General features: G+C 40.3%; 1 protein-coding gene across 1 annotated transcript in view; it reads left to right on the forward strand.

The window, feature by feature from the left end:
- Positions 1 to 17336, forward strand: part of ABCB7 (ATP binding cassette subfamily B member 7) — a 65376-nt gene that overhangs the window by 30055 nt on the left and 17985 nt on the right. The window contains exons 5-9 of the mRNA XM_034781453.1: positions 8684 to 8816; positions 9283 to 9551; positions 10645 to 10733; positions 10825 to 10912; positions 12371 to 12545. Of these exons, the coding sequence (XP_034637344.1) occupies positions 8684 to 8816; positions 9283 to 9551; positions 10645 to 10733; positions 10825 to 10912; positions 12371 to 12545 (754 nt within the window). The remainder of the gene's footprint in view (positions 1 to 8683; positions 8817 to 9282; positions 9552 to 10644; positions 10734 to 10824; positions 10913 to 12370; positions 12546 to 17336) is intronic.

Here is a 17336-nt window from a genome sequence, read left to right on the forward strand (position 1 = left end):
GAGCTGGCATAGCACTTGATGGTCACAAAATGTAGAATTGAATATGGCAATTCAGTATGCAAGTGATTCCCAAACTTGTTCCACTGCTTGTGCAGGCAAAGCCCCTGGCGGGCTGGGCTGGTTTGAGTACCTGCCACGTCCGCAGGTTCGGATGATTGCAGCTCCCAGTGGCCGCGGTTCGCTGCTCCGGGCCAATGGGAGCTGCTGGATGCGGCAGGTACACAGACCGACCCGGCTCACCAGGGGCTTTCCCTGCACAAGCGGCGGAACAAGTTTGGCAACTACTGGAACATGGAAATTGGAATTTCCCCCCAATCCTTGTAATTTTGGTCCTGGGCAAATGACATGGAAATGCAGATGGTAGGAGGATCACAATACTTCAGTCATGTGGCTGAAAGTTACAAAAGGAGAGCTTAAGGCAATGATTGCATGGTGCGGTATTTGGCAGGTGCCACTGCCACTAGAAAGTTGTTGGCTTAGCTCATCCAGGCAATAGAGAGAAGTGGTGGCATCCTGGTGTCCTGAGGCAGCTCCTCCTAAACTGGTAGGAAGGATGCTTGCAGACCCAGTTCTTCCCTGTTGTCTTGCTGTTGGTGTAAGTGGATTAGGAGAGCTCTCTGGGGCATAAAACGGCTGTAGCACCTAGAAGGTCAATACTGTTGAATTTGCTTCTCTTTGTATTAGACTATGTGTATTGCTGTATTCTTGCTGATCATAGTACTATCCCTCATAAAAATTAGTTTAAAAGTAAAAGAAAAAACATTCAGGTCTATTACAAGGCAACGGTAGTGATTTCACCTTTATTTTACTTCTGTTTTTGAGAGAATTATTTGTGTGCTAGAACACAGTAAATTTGTTTTACCTACTTCTAGGCTTTTTGAGGCTTTGAAGCATCCTCACAAATATCCACCAGATTGTTGGAGGGTACAGTCCTAAGTTGGCAGTAGTTTTGTAGGAATAAGGCAGAGGAACACATGCTAATTCTCTCCATATATAGATTCTCTTGCCATAGAAAAACACAAATCTCCTGTGACTGCTAAGTGTTGGGAAGCAAATTCTAATCTTTTCAGTGAAACTAGTGGCTCTAAGTAGCTACCTACTGTCTGTAGGCAATTATTTACCATACATAAGGCTAAAATTAGGTTGCAGCTGGGATAAGCTAAATTCTAGCAAATGGAAGTAAAGAAAGAAAAGGTTTTGCTGTGCAGAAAGTGTCTATTTCAGGGCTAGTCTACAAGAAAAATTGACCGGAATAAGCTATTCTGCAACAGCCGTTCCAAAATAAGAGTATCCTTTCGGGGAGTTATTCTGCTCAATTTCCCCATCGAGACAAGCTCTTACTGAGAAATGAGCTTCAGTGCTAAAACTGGCTAAACTAAGTATTGTCTTATCAGCATTCAGCAACATGAAAGGAGGGTTGAAGAAACAAACTTGAGGCATAGAGGTGATAAAAGGAGAGTATTTAGAAGAGAAATATGTTTGTTTAATTGAACTGGAGTGGAGAGGCAATATCTTGACCTGCAGCTTTGTCTTGCCAGTGATCTCGATCACTCTCTTTCTCTCAAATGGCAGCATAGATCTTCTGTTTTCCAGTTGTTGCACAGGAAGTTACTGATAACACAGCTGACAGTGTTGAGGGTGGCATACATGTATAGTTGAGACCCCTCCACCCGTTTTTTTTATGCCAGTGCATAAAAGATACTACTGATCAAACAGATTATAGTGCATATTATTATAAAACTCTATTAGCGTAAGAACTCTGATGTATCTGAGTCCCATTATGTTAAGTGCAGACCTGGTTCACTTTGTCCACTGTAAACGTGTTTGCTTCCTGTGACAGGGTTGGGACTCACCACTGTGGCGCCTCCCACTGGTTGTTCCGGGAGTTAGCTCAGTCCATGGGGAGCACCGTCTGCTGGTGGTGTCCCGTCCGTCCTCTACTCCTCAGTTGTGGTCTGCGCCCGCGTTGCTCCCTGCTCGGCAGCGTCCTCTTCAGGACACTGCCCTCCAGCAGTGCCCCCTAGTCCATCCTCACCCCCTTCTGGGGGGGGTTGTTCAGCAATCCTTGCACTGGCCTCAGTGGCCAACCACTACCTCCAAAATCTAGTCCCTTGTCTCAAGGGCCAGTTGCAGTTTGTCTCAGCCACCCTACTGCATGGCCAGGTGCAGTAGAAGGGGGAAGGGGGCTGGGGGCCAGGCCCGCCCACTACTCTGGGCCCTGATCCAGGGACCCCAGTGGCAGCCTCCCTGCCCTCCTTCTCTCCCCTTGTGCAGCTGTCCCTGGGCCACTTCCCCTCTGGCCCCTCGCACCCTCTAGGCCCTTTTGCTCTGGTCCCACAGTCTGGTTAGTTATTGGGCTGGAGGCCTACTGTGCTCCCCCCTGAGCCTGCCCAGCACTGCTCTGTCCGAGGTGCTGGTCTCCTGCTCTGGAGACAGACCTTCCCCCATGCTCTCTCCCTGAGCAACCTTCTTATAGGGCTGAGCCTGGTCCTGATTGGCTGTCTCCAATCTGGGCCCTGATTGGCTCCCAATAAGCCCTCTTCCTACTGGCTGTTCGTCTGCGCAGGCCCACTGGCCTGCTGCAGCCCCCCCACCGCACTTCCAGAGAACTTGTATCCTTAGAATGGGTATTTTGTAAAGCCCAGTTGTTTGGGGTGGGAAGGCAGGGAGGTTTGTGGGTTTTCCCAATTTTGTTCCTTTTGAAATGTTCAAGTTCAGTGCAACTCAACCACAAAACTAAGTAGGCAAGGTTGCATTGTGGCTACTGAAGAGCCTACAGTTACAGCCTATCTCTGTCCCTATTTCAGGACTGGGTTGCTTGTCACTGGAAAAATTATCTTGTTTTTGGTTCTTTTTCCTCTTCACATTTATATATATTAAATGCTGCTATAAAAATAATTATTTGTGCAGTTCTTCATGATTGGAGGACTAAAAGGGGCTGACAGGCAAAGATCTGCTTATAAGGCCTTTTTTCAGAAGTATTGTTATGTAGACCTTTGATATGTTTTAAATTCTGAATCTTTAAAACATCTAAACTCAGAGTCTTTGGGTGCAACGGGAGGGGAGAGTTCCCTAATAAATAAAATATAAATACATTTTAGATATACTGGATAACTTGCTCAAGGTTTTATGTAGTCGGCATTAATTCCTACACATTTCCTCGTCCAGTTCTGTCTTCTGTTGCCTCGCGTGTTTAGTTTGGCTCCTTCACTTTCCCTTTCCTCCTCCTCCTTCCCTCTCCATCTCAGATGCATAAAGTATCCTTAGGAGCCAGATTAAACTCATGGATTTGACAAGAATCCTGTCGCCTCTGTCATATCTGCAATTTTTTGGCCTCTTGCTCATGGACTCAATATGCATTATTCATGAGCTGGAGAAATCTTTCACACTATCTGTATTTCTACTGACTGTTAATTTTCCATGTTTGGGGGGAAATGGTTTGGCTAAAAGGGCAAGGAACAGGTGTTGAATGCTGATGGAACTTACAAATGTATGTTACTTATATCTACCTCATAAATCAGGTTTGTATATGGTCCCCATTATAGTAGTATCTGAGCACCTGCTGTTGTTACCTGGAGTCAGATGGGCTCATTAACCCCTTTCTTCTGAGATCTTGTTTGTTTTTTGGGAAGTCTGAAGTGAAATATATTTCAACATTAATTCCCTGTCCCCTGCTGTGGAAAGGAGAAGTTTCAAAACCCTCAGTTAGCTTCAAGTAGCCCATAATTTGTCGTCCTTCCCTGTTTCTAAATCTGTCTTGCAGCACTGTATCACAGCACCTGTTCCTCTACAAGGCTTGGTGCTGTTTCTGCTCCTTGTGACCACCAGCGGAGTTGTCACTGAAATGCGGAAGTGGGGGAAAGGAGGGCCTTCAAGCTGGTCGAGAGATGGGCGATCAAAGCTCACTCACCCGCACATAGAACTTTGTGCTGCCCCTTGACACTACACTTACTGTGTTCAAAATTTCCTGGGTACCAGACTTGACTGATCTCTATCTGGTGTGTTGTATCCTGTGCTCTGCTTTTTATACGCAAATATTACAGACCCTTTTAGTATTGCAGACAGCTCTAAAGCTAATTTATAACTAGATCAGCATTTCAAGTTAAATAACTGTTTGAACATTGTGTCTAAGTTACATAGACTTGGCAGATTGGCAGAGGCCCTGGAGGTTTTTCGCCTTCCTCTGGAGCGTGGGGCATGGGTCACTTGCTGGAGGATTCTCTGCACCTTGAGGTCTTTAAACCCGTATTTGAGGACTTCAATAACTCAGGCATAGGTTAGGATTTGTTACAGTAGTGGGTGGGTGAGATTCTGTGGCCTGTGTTGTGCAGGAGGTCAGACTAGATGATCATAGTGGTCCCTTCTGACCTTAAAGTCTATTAGTCTGAGTCTATGTGAAAAAAGAGTTAACCTTGGACTGTTTTTATCACATTACTTGCTTGATCTCAGTTGTTCTCCCATCATCATCATCTATTAAGAAAAGAACAATGGAATGTACAAGACACAAATGTGACTGTCTCTGCCCTAAAGAGCTTACAATCTAAGATCAAAAGAGAAGACAGGATGCACTGGGGACTGGATAGAAGGAAGTAATTTGGATTTATTTATGTTAATTCGCAAAACCTCAAACTTCTGTTTTGTATGCTTTTCTGTTCTGTAGATGGTGCTGTGCTGCCTTTAAAGTAATACAATCTTATTTTAAAAACATTTAAACCTTATTTATAATTTTGTAGTTGAGTATTAACTGCTACCCTGAAACTTGTGCTTAATTGTACAATTCTTACAGGCTCAAATTAAACAGCAGTATAAAAAGGGGTGACTTTATTGAAGCAAATGAAGTCGCACCTGCTTACACCATCAGTGAATTTGGACCACAGCTTTTATTTCAAAATTTGTATGGTAAAAATATACAGAGTTCTATGAATGCTTGGGTTGAGTCCTTTAATAAGAATTATTCTCACTAGTTTTACCATTGTGTAAAAACTTGACGTGTGTACATTTGCATTATAAAAATAAAATTAACAACCAATCTCTTTAAAAAGAGATGTTTCTAAAGAGTATATTATTTGACAGTTATGCAAGAAAATAATTCTGTAGGAAGACTCTACAGTTTTTTTCCTGAGGGATCGATCCCATAGGTGGCATTGGCACTTGTAGCAATGCAAAAGTTCAGAGAACATATAAAGATTAACTCATCTGTTTATCTGGTATAGCAGGCTTCTTCGGTACAGAATATCCAGATTCAATTAGAGCTTTTGAATTCTGTTCCAGCAAATTAAGCCTACTAAAGGGGTAGATGAGTTTGTCTAGAATTTAAGCGATTTAAATTTAGTTCCCGTTATGTGAACATGATTTCATGTTGGCTTACCACACTGAGAAAAGACCTGTTTTAATGACCAACACACACAGACACTCTCTCTCTCTCTAATCCTAGTGAGATTAACAAATTTCTTTATCTACAAACACAACAAAACAAAAAACAAATAAGGTGATGTGAATATAGACTGAGTTGATTATGAATGAAATATAATACCGTGCTTTCTTATTCAAGTTTCACCCTCAGGGAGTCAGAACAATGGTAACCTGAGGCACACCTTTACATTTTATTAAAACAGTCTTTTGGGTTGAATTACCGTATATTAGTTTGCAAGAATGCAAAATTGTATACTAATCTGTTGACAATTGCAAGTTGAGAACTGCAGTATAAGGAATAAACTGTTTTAGTTAGAAATAGAACTGCAGATACTGTTTTAAGTGTACTTTAAAACATCATACAGTGTAGCCCGTTGAAAAGTAAAATCCTTGCAGAGGGATTTGAGAGAATCTGCAGCAAATCAGGGCAATCTACATTACAATACATTTCTTTTTTACTGATTAGGGTCTTCCAGGAAAACCTGCATTTTACAGTGGTGGTCATCACTGTAACACAGATGGTATAATACTGTGCCTTATTAAAAACTAAATACTACAGAAAATTGAGTTTCAAGACAAGTAACTCCAAAGGGAGTGACTCATTTTTTTGAAGGGTATATGTGGAAATTTGGATTCTAAAACTATATTTCTACTTTAAAGCTTAAAAAATCTTTAGCACATCCACAGTTCTTCAGGGATGGGTTTTTTGTTTTTTAGTGCATCTAAAGTTGATCTTAACTACAATGACCTGTTTATTCTTTCTCTGCCAGCTACTGGAGAGGCCAGTCACTATAGCCATTTGGGAGATATTGTTAGCTTTTTGCATGCAAATTGAGGTTTGCATCTTTATTTTTATGAAAAATTCCACAATTGCAAACTATTGGAAAGGGAGTGAGAGTTGCTGATTTGGTACCCAGTCCTGCACTCCTTACTAGGAGTAAGGAGTTTATCATGAGCAAGGACTTCAGGATCAGGCCTTCTGTCAGAATTTGCTATGAGCTAATCAATATAAATGCATCTAGATAGTCTCTTCTCTGGATTATCTATATCGTGCTGTATTTTGAGGGTTTTTTCACAGTTGAGTTTTAGGCAAATTATGGTTCCTTTTTTAGAAGTAAAAATAAAAACCCAAACGAAATCCCTTGAAATAATTTTCCTTGAATCCTATCAAAAACTGGCACCTTCAAAGCTCCATTTTCTTCCAGTGGACAAACTTCTATTGTCCCCTTTGCTAACAATTTTTATCGTTGTAAACTTTTGCAACGTCAGATGTTTTTAGTGTATGTTATTAAAAACCTATTCTTAAACTTGTGCTGCAGTGCGATTTTTATCCCTTTTCACTGAAAACTTTAGTGTTCATTGCTTGGATGTCTAGTTAGTCTGTACAGTCCCTAACACAATGGAGCCCAATCAGGATTAAGGCCTCTAGATGCTGTTATATTACTATGCATTTGGGGGGGAGAGCTGGAATTTTTGTAATTGAAGAGGGGCTGGTCTGCTTCATTTACAAATCACCTCTCCTGATACTAACTAGATAACGCACTGAAAGTTGATAGGTGATCTACCTGTAAGATTAATTTGTTTTTCATTGCCTTTTTTTTTTCTAGTTGCAAAGCATCTATGCAAAGTCAGTTCATTGTAAAGGTATCTTAACATCTGGCGTGTGTTAAAGATATTGAGTCGTAAGGCATCTGTTCAGTTGCTAAGAAACTCATATATCTTAGTTTGAAACCTTCATTGTTAAAAACAATTTAAATCCCTGAATAATTTTATCAGTTGGAGATAAAATTTAAGGCTGTTGACAGTAACGTCTTTATAGTTGCTATAAATGAATGGCATAATAATGGAACATTAACAAGATTTGGGATATTTGTTTTCTTAAGCCTTACAGAATCTTCACGTTTTAGCTTTTAATGTATGCAAGTGAAAATTCCTAAGAAATCCTTTATCAACTTAATCAGCCTTCTTCTTTCTTATATGTACAGCAAATTCCATTGTTTTCCCCCTCTTACAGAATATTCAGTAGCATACCATATATGCTATGATTTGAATATTTCATGTCAAAGTGACTTGTTACGTAATGCATTTGTAGATCGTTAAGGGAACTATGTTACATTACTGTGGAGAATAGTTAGATTAACCTAGGTAAAAAGATTAAACTTTGAAATCCCCTTGAAAATTGAGAGCACCATATAAATAAGAAGTGATAAGGAGCCGACCTCTCAACTTTGTTTGAAGTCAGTGGGACTTTCAGGTATTTAACACCTCTCTGAAACTGGTCCAGAGTTAACCTTTTTTTTTTTAATGAGTAGCTCACTCCACTGACCATTTCCACTGTTTTACCTTGCAGTATTTTTAGCTAAAATTATTTCATAATTTAATGACACTGTAAATCAGAGGTGAAAGGCAAGAGCCGGTGCGCCGTACCAGGGCGGATTGGCTTCCTCTGGCAGCAATTTAAAGGGCCTGGGGCACCCAGCAGCAGCTGGAGCCCGGGGCCCTTTAAATTGCCGCCAGAGCCCTGCTGCCGGAGCTCTGGGGAGGCGGCAGGGGGGCTCTGGTGGTGATTTAAAGGCCCAAGGGCTCCCGGCTGCTGCTACTGCAGCCTAGCCCCAAGCCCTTTAAAGCTCCGCCAGAGACCGGGGTCCTGGGGTAGCTGCGGCAGCCAGGAGCCCCCTCTGATGGTGATTTAAAGGGCCGGGGGCTCCGCTGTGGTAGTGGCAGCTGAGGCCCTGGGCCCTTTAAATCACCCCCGGGGCTCCCAGCTGCCTCTGCTACCCCAGCCCAGGGCCCTTTAAATCCTGATTTAAAGCACCTGGGATTTAAAGGCCACGCCTCCTCTGGTTGAGGCCCCACCCCCTCCTAAGGACTCCGGAGTACCGGTAAGTCTTTAAGTTACTTTCACCCCTGTTGTAAATGTACACTGTGCAGTCGTGATACTTTATCTTGATACTTTATCGTCTCTCAGTCTTGCCATTGTTTGAATGAGTCTTCATAATGAATTCAAGTGTTTTTTCAGTGAACCATTTAGTTAGGACAAAAGCTGATCTTTAAAAGGAGCTAGTGGGAAGCATGAAGTAATCCTTCTATCTTAGAAGTTGAAAATTCCTAATGCAGAGAATATTGTTTTTGAAATCAGGAGAGCCATCCCACTGGCACTAAGTGGTTAATAACCAAATGCAATAATTGTAGTTATTTCAAGGGAAATATGTATACTTTATAAATAAACATTTTAGCACATCCTAGGTAATTGCTGTTTTTATGCTTTTAGGGCATGAATATAGTGGTTCCCTTCATGTTTAAATATGCAGTAGACAACCTCAACCAGATGTCTGGAAACATGCTGAACCTGAGTGATGCACCACATACAGTTGCAACCATGGCAACAGCTGTTCTGATTGGCTGTAAGTGTGATTCCTTAATCTGTCGACAGGTGTTGACTTTCTTCAGTAAGGTTTTGGAATATTAGAGCTCATGACCTTTTTAGCTGCTAAGCATTGGAGATGGTTATTTTAATATTATATTTTCCTACTTTTGTTGATATCAAGCCTTCTGTGGCCTTAGTTCTGTTACCCCAGTTCTGGAAAAAATGCTGCTTATAGAAATTATTTCCAATAATGAATCCTCCTTTGACAAGTTGACCCACCCCAGTAGATTTATACAAACAAAAGCCAAATTAAAAATGAATAAACCCCCAAAGTACATGAAATCTTGGAGCAATAAATGCTATGATTTACCCTTTGCATAAAAGCTGTCGTATACAGGGGAGGAACAACATCTTAACTTCTGTCATATTTATTTATCAAGGCAGTTTTGGAGTTGAGTAAAATAAGTGACTTTAAAAAATGTTCTTTTATTATCCTCCTTCAGATGGCGTGTCAAGAGCTGGGGCTGCCTTATTTAATGAAGCGAGAAATGCAGTATTTGGGAAAGTAGCCCAAAATTCTATCAGAAGGATAGCAAAGAATGTCTTTCTCCATCTGCATAACCTGGATTTGGGTTTCCACCTGGACAGACAGACAGGAGCTCTGTCAAAAGCTATTGACAGGGGAACAAGGGGCATCAGCTTTGTGCTGAGTGCTTTAGTATTTAATCTGGGACCGACCGTATTTGAAATGGCACTTGTGAGTGGAATTCTGGTAAGTGTTTCTTTTTCATGAGGCATTCTGTAAATTGGAAGGATCATGCCTCACTTTTTGGGAATAATATCGAACATTTAAGTTTTTTGCAACAAAACTTACTAAATAAACACAGCATTTGCCAGGTAGCTGTACTGAAAACTTAAAAGAGAGCACACTATCAGTTTTAAACTTAGTTATTTTAAACTTGTTTGTTTTAAACTAACGTTAGGTACAATACATGTCTCTGAATACCCTTCTAATTTGTAGTTTTTACAGTCACATTTATATGATTTTTTATATGTTTTCTGTCTCTCCTGTTGTATGGAAAAACCCACGAAGTCAAAAGGGCAAAATGACTATACGTAAAGTTGTGTCAAATGCGTAAATTAAACAAACTGGATGAATACAGGAAAAAACCTATGAGTTTTCAATTTAACTTTTAGCTCTTTGTCTTCAGTATTATTTTTTTGTATGTGTTGTCCCTTATCTTGGATTATTACATGAATATTTGATTCTACACCTTACGAACATTTTTGTTTAAATAATTTGATTAACTGTTTCAGCCTAGAAAGTTGTGAATTTCTGTCTTGCTATCATTTGATTATATCCACCCTGCCAGAGACATCAGCCTTGATACCCCATTCATCTGCTTCTCTCGCAGCCTTCTACAGCCTTTCTTTCTCAAGGTCTCCAAAAGCTATGCATACTAAGAGTGGGTTACAGTGGAAACATCCTTCCAAGGCCGCTACTCTGTCAATCAAGACTCACCTTTTTTGCAAAGCCTTCAAGAAATTTGCAAACTAAGACACTCAATTACTTTATTCTATTAAGACAACAAGTTTTAAAAGCCCTTCCTTACCATTTTGTGCACTAGCCCTTGCTGAGTTGTTTCATTATCTTATTGATGTTACCTCTGTCCTTCCTTTGCCAACTCCCTTCCTGTTACCCTGGTTAGATCAAGCCTGATATTATTTTATAAGCTGTTCAGGGCAAGGGCTGTGTCTATTAATCTGCTTTGGGAGGGACCTACCCAACTTTTGGATGCTGTGATACTTTTGAAATAATATTGGTGTATTAATTCATACTGACGATTAGCATTTTTTCCTTCCAGTATTATAAATGCGGTGCACCATTTGCATTTGTAGCCCTGGGGACACTCGGTGCATATACAGCATTCACGATAGGAGTTACACAGTGGAGGTAAGGCATTCCTCAAAACAGGTCACGATTCAAAGATTATTCTTCTCACTGCAACCAATACTCTTTGACTGTGAAAACCTTTATTTTACAGGACTAAATTTAGAATAGAAATGAACAAAGCAGATAATGATGCAGGTAATGCTGCAATTGACTCGCTGTTAAATTATGAAACTGTGAAGGTAAGACATTAAATCTCTTTTTACCATCTTGAACATTATGGTATACAATATAATTACCTACTAACATCTATATATTCAAAGTGTGTTTAGGGATGTTCAGTTTGAGAGAGCAACTTTTAGTATCAATTCCTGTCCCCTATTCTCCTTCATTTTTTGGCTTACAATATCCTCCACTTTTTGGAACTGCAGCTCCATTTCCTGATAGTTGCAGTTAAAACAGTATCTAAATTATGAATGATAAAGTCTGGGGAATAACTTATTCCAGCTGTTCTCCAATTTTTCCTGTCTGTGGAGCACTTTTGTAAAAGAGAGATCCTCACATGGATTATGTGCTGTCATAATCCCCCAAAGCGTGGACCTCAAATGTGTTATGCTGCAGGAAGACTACCATGAAGGGACATGAAAACCATTGGTAGTCCATGGACCACAGTCTGAGAACTAGATGCCCAAGCTAATTTCTAAATTGATGTGCAAGAAATGTTTCTTTGGGTATTTGTAGAAGCAGAAAGCTGGCTTGGGGGAAGTGTTGCTTTTTGGTGTTAATTTCCAGCCTAGGTGAAGTGAGGCCATATGGTCACATATTCAGACCAATAATATGTTGTAAAAACATAGTTCTCTTAAAATGGATAATGGTCTAAACTAGGTAGTGTGAAAACTGTGTGCAGGGATTGACAAATCCATTCCTCAGTGACAAGTGGGAAATTTTCCCTAGTGAGTGCTTGAGCCTAAAATGAAAATTTCTGCAAATTTTAAACGTTCGTTAAAAACAAAACAAAAATCCCCTATCCTTTATGGTTGCAAAAAACATCTTCTGAATGTAAACCATTTTGATGGTGTCTTTCTGAGTCAGCAGATGGACAATTCTAGTGCATGTGCACTGTTCCTAACACTGTACCTCAACCACAGTATCTGCATGAAAAAGAGTAAATAGCAGCAGTGAGAAGGGACTGGCACAGATTCCTGTGGGCAACCCTGAAACTGTCCAGAGTCATATCAGTTTCATGCTTCTACTGCTTGGGAAAGCTATAAGTAGAAAGAGAGACAAGTAGAGAAGTGATCTGTGGAGAAGGACCCATCAATGGAGATTGAATGAGGAGTAAAATCATGAGGACCGTGCCATCCTCACAGCATTAGGGAAGTTCTGGCAGATAGAGAAGATGGTTAACCAACACAAAAGATGAAGCACCCGAGCTAGGTCCCAGAACAGCAATCTGGTGTAGATGCCAGGTGGGCTCTGGTCTTCTCACCAGGTCATGGCCCTGGCCCTTGCTGGTTGGGCTTCTGTATCCCACCTTTTGGACCTGTCTCTGGGTATTAGGTTTAATCTCCCACCGAGTAGATATCTAATAAATTTTTGAAGCCCTGACTGATGTAACATGTTACAATTAATCTTCTGTTTAGCTGGCTCAAGTACAATTTTGAGAATGTCACAACTTTCTACCTTTATCTATCTTGTAGTATTTCAATAATGAAAAATATGAAGCCCAGCGATATGATGGATTTTTGAAGACCTATGAAAATGCCTCACTGAAGACTACCTCTACCTTAGCTATGCTGAACTTTGGGCAAAGCGCTATATTCAGCATTGGCTTAACAGCCATTATGGTGCTTGCTAGTCAGGGAATTGTTGCAGGTAATTGATCTGACTCCAAGTAAAATGCAAGTTCCCCTTTGCATTAATAATTGAACTGGATTAAAGTATTTTAGAAAGACTGATATTACTGCTACTGATGCTGTAATTTTAAATTCTTGTTGTTTTGGGGGTGGATGTTTGGTTCTATTTTTTGGTAACGTTTTCTTTTAGTTTTTCTCTCTTTCATGTAGCTAACATTTTAAGGCAGTGGTTCCCAAACTTTAACAACCCGTGAACCCCTTTCACTAAAATGTCAAGTCTCACGAACCCCCTCCTAAAAATGAATATTTCCAGGGATTTTCTCCCTTACCTGAGGATAAAGTATAAAAGCAGTGATCTTGGAAGTATAAAATTTGTTTTTATGACATGCTTATTACACACTATTTATTATTTATCATTATAGTATTTTATTACATGATGAAAACGGCAACACTCTTCCAAGATCTCACTTTTGTAGCTTGTATCACTTTGCTTAAGCCTCTTATAAGACAAAACTCCTAGGTTTCATCAAGGAGTATCAGATGTGAAACAGCATGAAGGTATTTAAGAAGCCAACTCAAAGAGTTCCTCATACACAACATTCAGGTCTTGAGCAGTCCAGGCAAACAACGCACGTTACAACAAAGCTTAAACTTGTTCTTCATAATAATTTTAAAAACAATACTAGTAGCCTATTTAATTTTAAAAACAGCAAAAAAAAATTCATCTCGCTTTCCATTTCTTATAAGGAGTCTTGAAGTTTAAATCTCCTCAGTGTGATAGATACGCTTGCTTTGATCTGCATAGCTCTTGGAAGTCCCTGGGGCTCCGGGCTGCTGGTCCCGTGCTGCCTGGGACCCCTAGGGACAGGTCTGTCTGCAATTCGGGAATTTTTTCCTGAGAACCCCCTGTAACATTTCGTGAATCCCTAGGGGTTCACGAACCCCAGTTTAAGAACCACTGTTCTAAGGCCTGGTCTACACTGGGGGAATTGACCTAAGATGTGCAACTTCAGCTATGAGAATAGTGTAGCTGAAGTCAACATATCTTAGGTCAACTTACCTTGCGTCCTCACGGCATGGGGTCGACTGCCTCTGCTTCCCTGTCGACTCCGCTTCCGCCTCTCGCCGCAGTGGAGTACAGGAGTCAATGGCAGAGCGATCGGGGATTGATCACTACCCGCCGATCCGCCTTCTCATCTGATACCATTATATCTTCATTCTGTCATGTATGTGTGTGGTAGTGAGAGACCTGTGCTTTAGAAACTGGTTCTTCTCTTTAAAGGAGGAGACCATATTATACTTGCAAATTCACTGACTCTAGAAGGTGAATAATCACTTGTATCTGTGACATTCTTGAAGTTAAATACAAGTATTCTGCAATTTTAAAAAAATCCCAGTCATCTGGAGTACTAACTGTATGAAAACGCTGTTCTGTTATGTTGTTTACAGGGCAACCGAAGCTTTCCATCAAATTGTCAGAATCTTGCTCCATTGAAAATTATGTCCATTAATTTAAATGTTAATTCTCTGTTAATGCAGTTCACACTTGGGGGGAGGAGGGAGAGATCTTTTCTTGGACCTCCAGTTTGAGTTTACTGAAGAATCATAAGACTGGAAGGACCTCGAGAGATCATCTAGTCCAGTCCCCTGCACTCATAGCAGGACTAAGTATTATAGACCATTCCTGACAGGTGTTTATCTAACCTGCTTTTAAAAATATCCAATGATGGAGATTCCACAACCACTCTAGGCAATTTATTCCAGTGCTTAATCACCCTGACAGTTAGGAAGTTTTCCTAGTGTCCAACATAAACCTCCCTTGCTGTAATTTAAGCCCATTGCTTCTTGTCCTAGCCTCAGAGGTTAAGAACAATTTTTCTCCCTCCTCCTTGTAACAATCTTTTATGTACTTGAAAACTGTTATGTCCCAATGTTTTCAATCTTCCCTCATAGGTCATGTTTTCTAGACCTTTAATCCTTTTTGTTGCTCTTCTCTGGACTTTCTCCAATTTGTCTACATCTTTCCTGAAATGTGGCACCCAGAATTAGTACTGAACAATACTCCAGTTGAGGCCTAATCAGCGCAGAGTAGAACAGAAGAATTACGTCTCATGTCTTGCTTACAACACTCCTGCTAATATATGCCAGAATGATGTTCGCTTTTTTTTTTTTGTAACTGTTATGCTGGTGACTTATACTTAGCTTATGGTCCACTATGACCCCCAGATCCCTTTCTGCGGTACTCCTTCCTAGGCGGTCATTTCCCCTTTTGCATGTATGCAACTGATTGTTCCTTCCTAAATGGAGTACTTTGCATTTGTCCTTATTGACTTCCGTCCTATTTACTTCAGTTCAAACCATTTCTCCAATTTGTCCAGATCATTTTGAATTTTAATTCTATCTTCCAAAGCACTTGCAACCCCTCAGAGCTTGGGATCATCTGCAAACTTTATAACTGTACTCTCTATGCCATTATCTAAATCATTAATGAAGATATTGAACAGAACCGAACCCAGAACGGATTCCTGTGGAACCCCACTCATTATGCCCTTGCAGCATGACTGTGAACCACTGATAACTATTCTCTGGGAATGGTGTTCCAACTATTTTTGCACCCACCTTATAGTAGCATTATAGGTTGCATTTCTCTAGTTTGTTTATGAGGTCATGCGAGACAGTATCGAAAGCTTTACTAAAGTCAAGATATACCATGTCTACCACTTCCCCCCTAACAACAAGGCATGTTACCCTGTCAAAGAAAACTCAGGTTGTTTTGACACGATTTGTTCTTGACAAATCCATGCTGACTGCTACTTATCACGTTATCTTTTAGATGTTTGCAAATTGATTGCTTAATTATTTGCTCCATTATCTTTCAGTGTACAGAAGTTAAGATGACTGGTCTGTAATTCTCCAGGTTGCCCTTATTTCCCTTTTTATAGATTGGAAAAGGGCAAATATAGTGCCAATCTTCTCTCCTGTCTTCCATGACTTTTCAAAGATAATTGCTAATGGCGCCGATATCTCCTCAATCAGCTCCTTGAGTGTTCTAGGATGCATTTCAGCTGGACCTGGTGACTTGAAGACATTTAATTTGTCTAAGTAATTTTTAATTTGTTCTTTCCCTATTTTAGCCTCTAATCCTACCTCATTTTCACTGGCATTCACTATGTTAGACATTCAATCACCACCAACCTTCTTGGTGAAAACTGAAACAAAGAAATCATTAAGCACTTCTGCCATTTCCACGTTTTCTGTTACTGTTTTTCCCCCCTTATTGAGTAACGGGCCTACCCTGTCCTTGGTCTTCCTCTTGCTTCTAATGTATTTGTAGAATGTTTTCTTGTTACCCTTTATGTCTCTAGCTAGTTTGATCTTGTTTTGTGCCTTGGCCTTTCTAATTTTGTCCTTATATACTTGTGTTGTTTTATATTCATCTTTTGTAATTTGACCTAAATTCCACTTTTTGTAGGACTCTTTTTTGCATTTCAAATCATTGAAGATCATCTGGTTAAGCCAGAGTGGTCTCTTGCCATACTTCCTATCTTTCCTACCTAATGGGATAGTTTGCTCTTGTGCCCTTAATAATGTCTCTTTGAAAAACTGCCAACTGTCTTCAATTGTTTTTCCCCTTAGACTTGCTTTCCATGGGATCTTACCTACCAACTCCCTGAGTTTGCTAAAGTCTGCCTTCTTGAAATCCATTGTCTTTATTTTGCTGTTCTCCCTCCTACCTTTCCTTAGAATCATGAACGCTATCATTTCATGATCACTTTCACCCAAGCTGCCTTCACTTTCAAATTCTCAATCAGTTCCTCCCTATTTGTCAAAATCAAATCTAGAACAGCCTCTCCCCTAGTAGCTTTCTCTACCTTCTGAAATAAAAAATTGTCTCCAATACATTCCAAGAACTTTTTGGATAATCATGCCCTGATGTGTTATTTTCCTAACAGATGTGTGAGTAGTTGAAGTCCCCCATCACCACCAAGTCCTGTGCTTTGGATGATTTTGTTAGTTGTTTAAAAAAAGCCTCATCCACCTCTTCTTTCTGGTTAGGTGGTCTGTAGTAAACCCCTACCATGACATCACCCTTGTTTTTTACCCCTTTTAGCCTTCCCCAGAGACTTTCAACTAGTCTGTCTCCTATTTCCATCTCAATCTGAGTCCAAGTGTTTACATTTTTAATATATAAGGCAACATCTCCTCCCTTTTTTCCCCACCTGTCCTTCCTGAGCAAGCTGTACCCTTCTATACCAATATTCCAGTCACATGTATTATCCCACCAAGTTTCTGTGATGCCAACTATGTCATAGTTGTGTTTATATACCAGCATTTCGAGTTCTTTCTGCTTATTCCCCATACTTCTCACATTAGTATATAGACAAGATACTGATTTGTGCGTGTTTCTCCCCCCAGTTCTGTCTTGTCTCTCTTTTATCCCTGCTATAACATCTCATGCTCCTCCCAAATTCTGACCCTTCTCTCAGGTCTCCATGTTTTTGACTTTCCTGTGGGCTTTGGTCACCTGCCCCCTTGGAACCTAGATTAAAGCCTTCCTAATATTTGCATTAATGTTTTTTTTTTATAAATTGTACCAATAGTTTAAATTGAAGTGAAATATTTTATAGTGGTCAGGGAAATTTTATGCATTTCTAAGGGTGAATTAACTTATGCTAAAAACCTCCATTCATTATTACAAAATCCACAGACCAGGGCTTTGGAGCTGTGATCCGGCTCCGTTCCAGCTCCAGGCAAAAACCTGCAGCTCCAGAGCTGCTCCATGCTCCAGTTCTGGGCCCCGCTCTAAAGC

The sequence above is a fragment of the Trachemys scripta genome, chromosome 9 (genome assembly GCF_013100865.1).
Source record: "Trachemys scripta elegans isolate TJP31775 chromosome 9, CAS_Tse_1.0, whole genome shotgun sequence".
In the NCBI taxonomy this organism is placed as follows: domain Eukaryota; kingdom Metazoa; phylum Chordata; order Testudines; family Emydidae; genus Trachemys; species Trachemys scripta.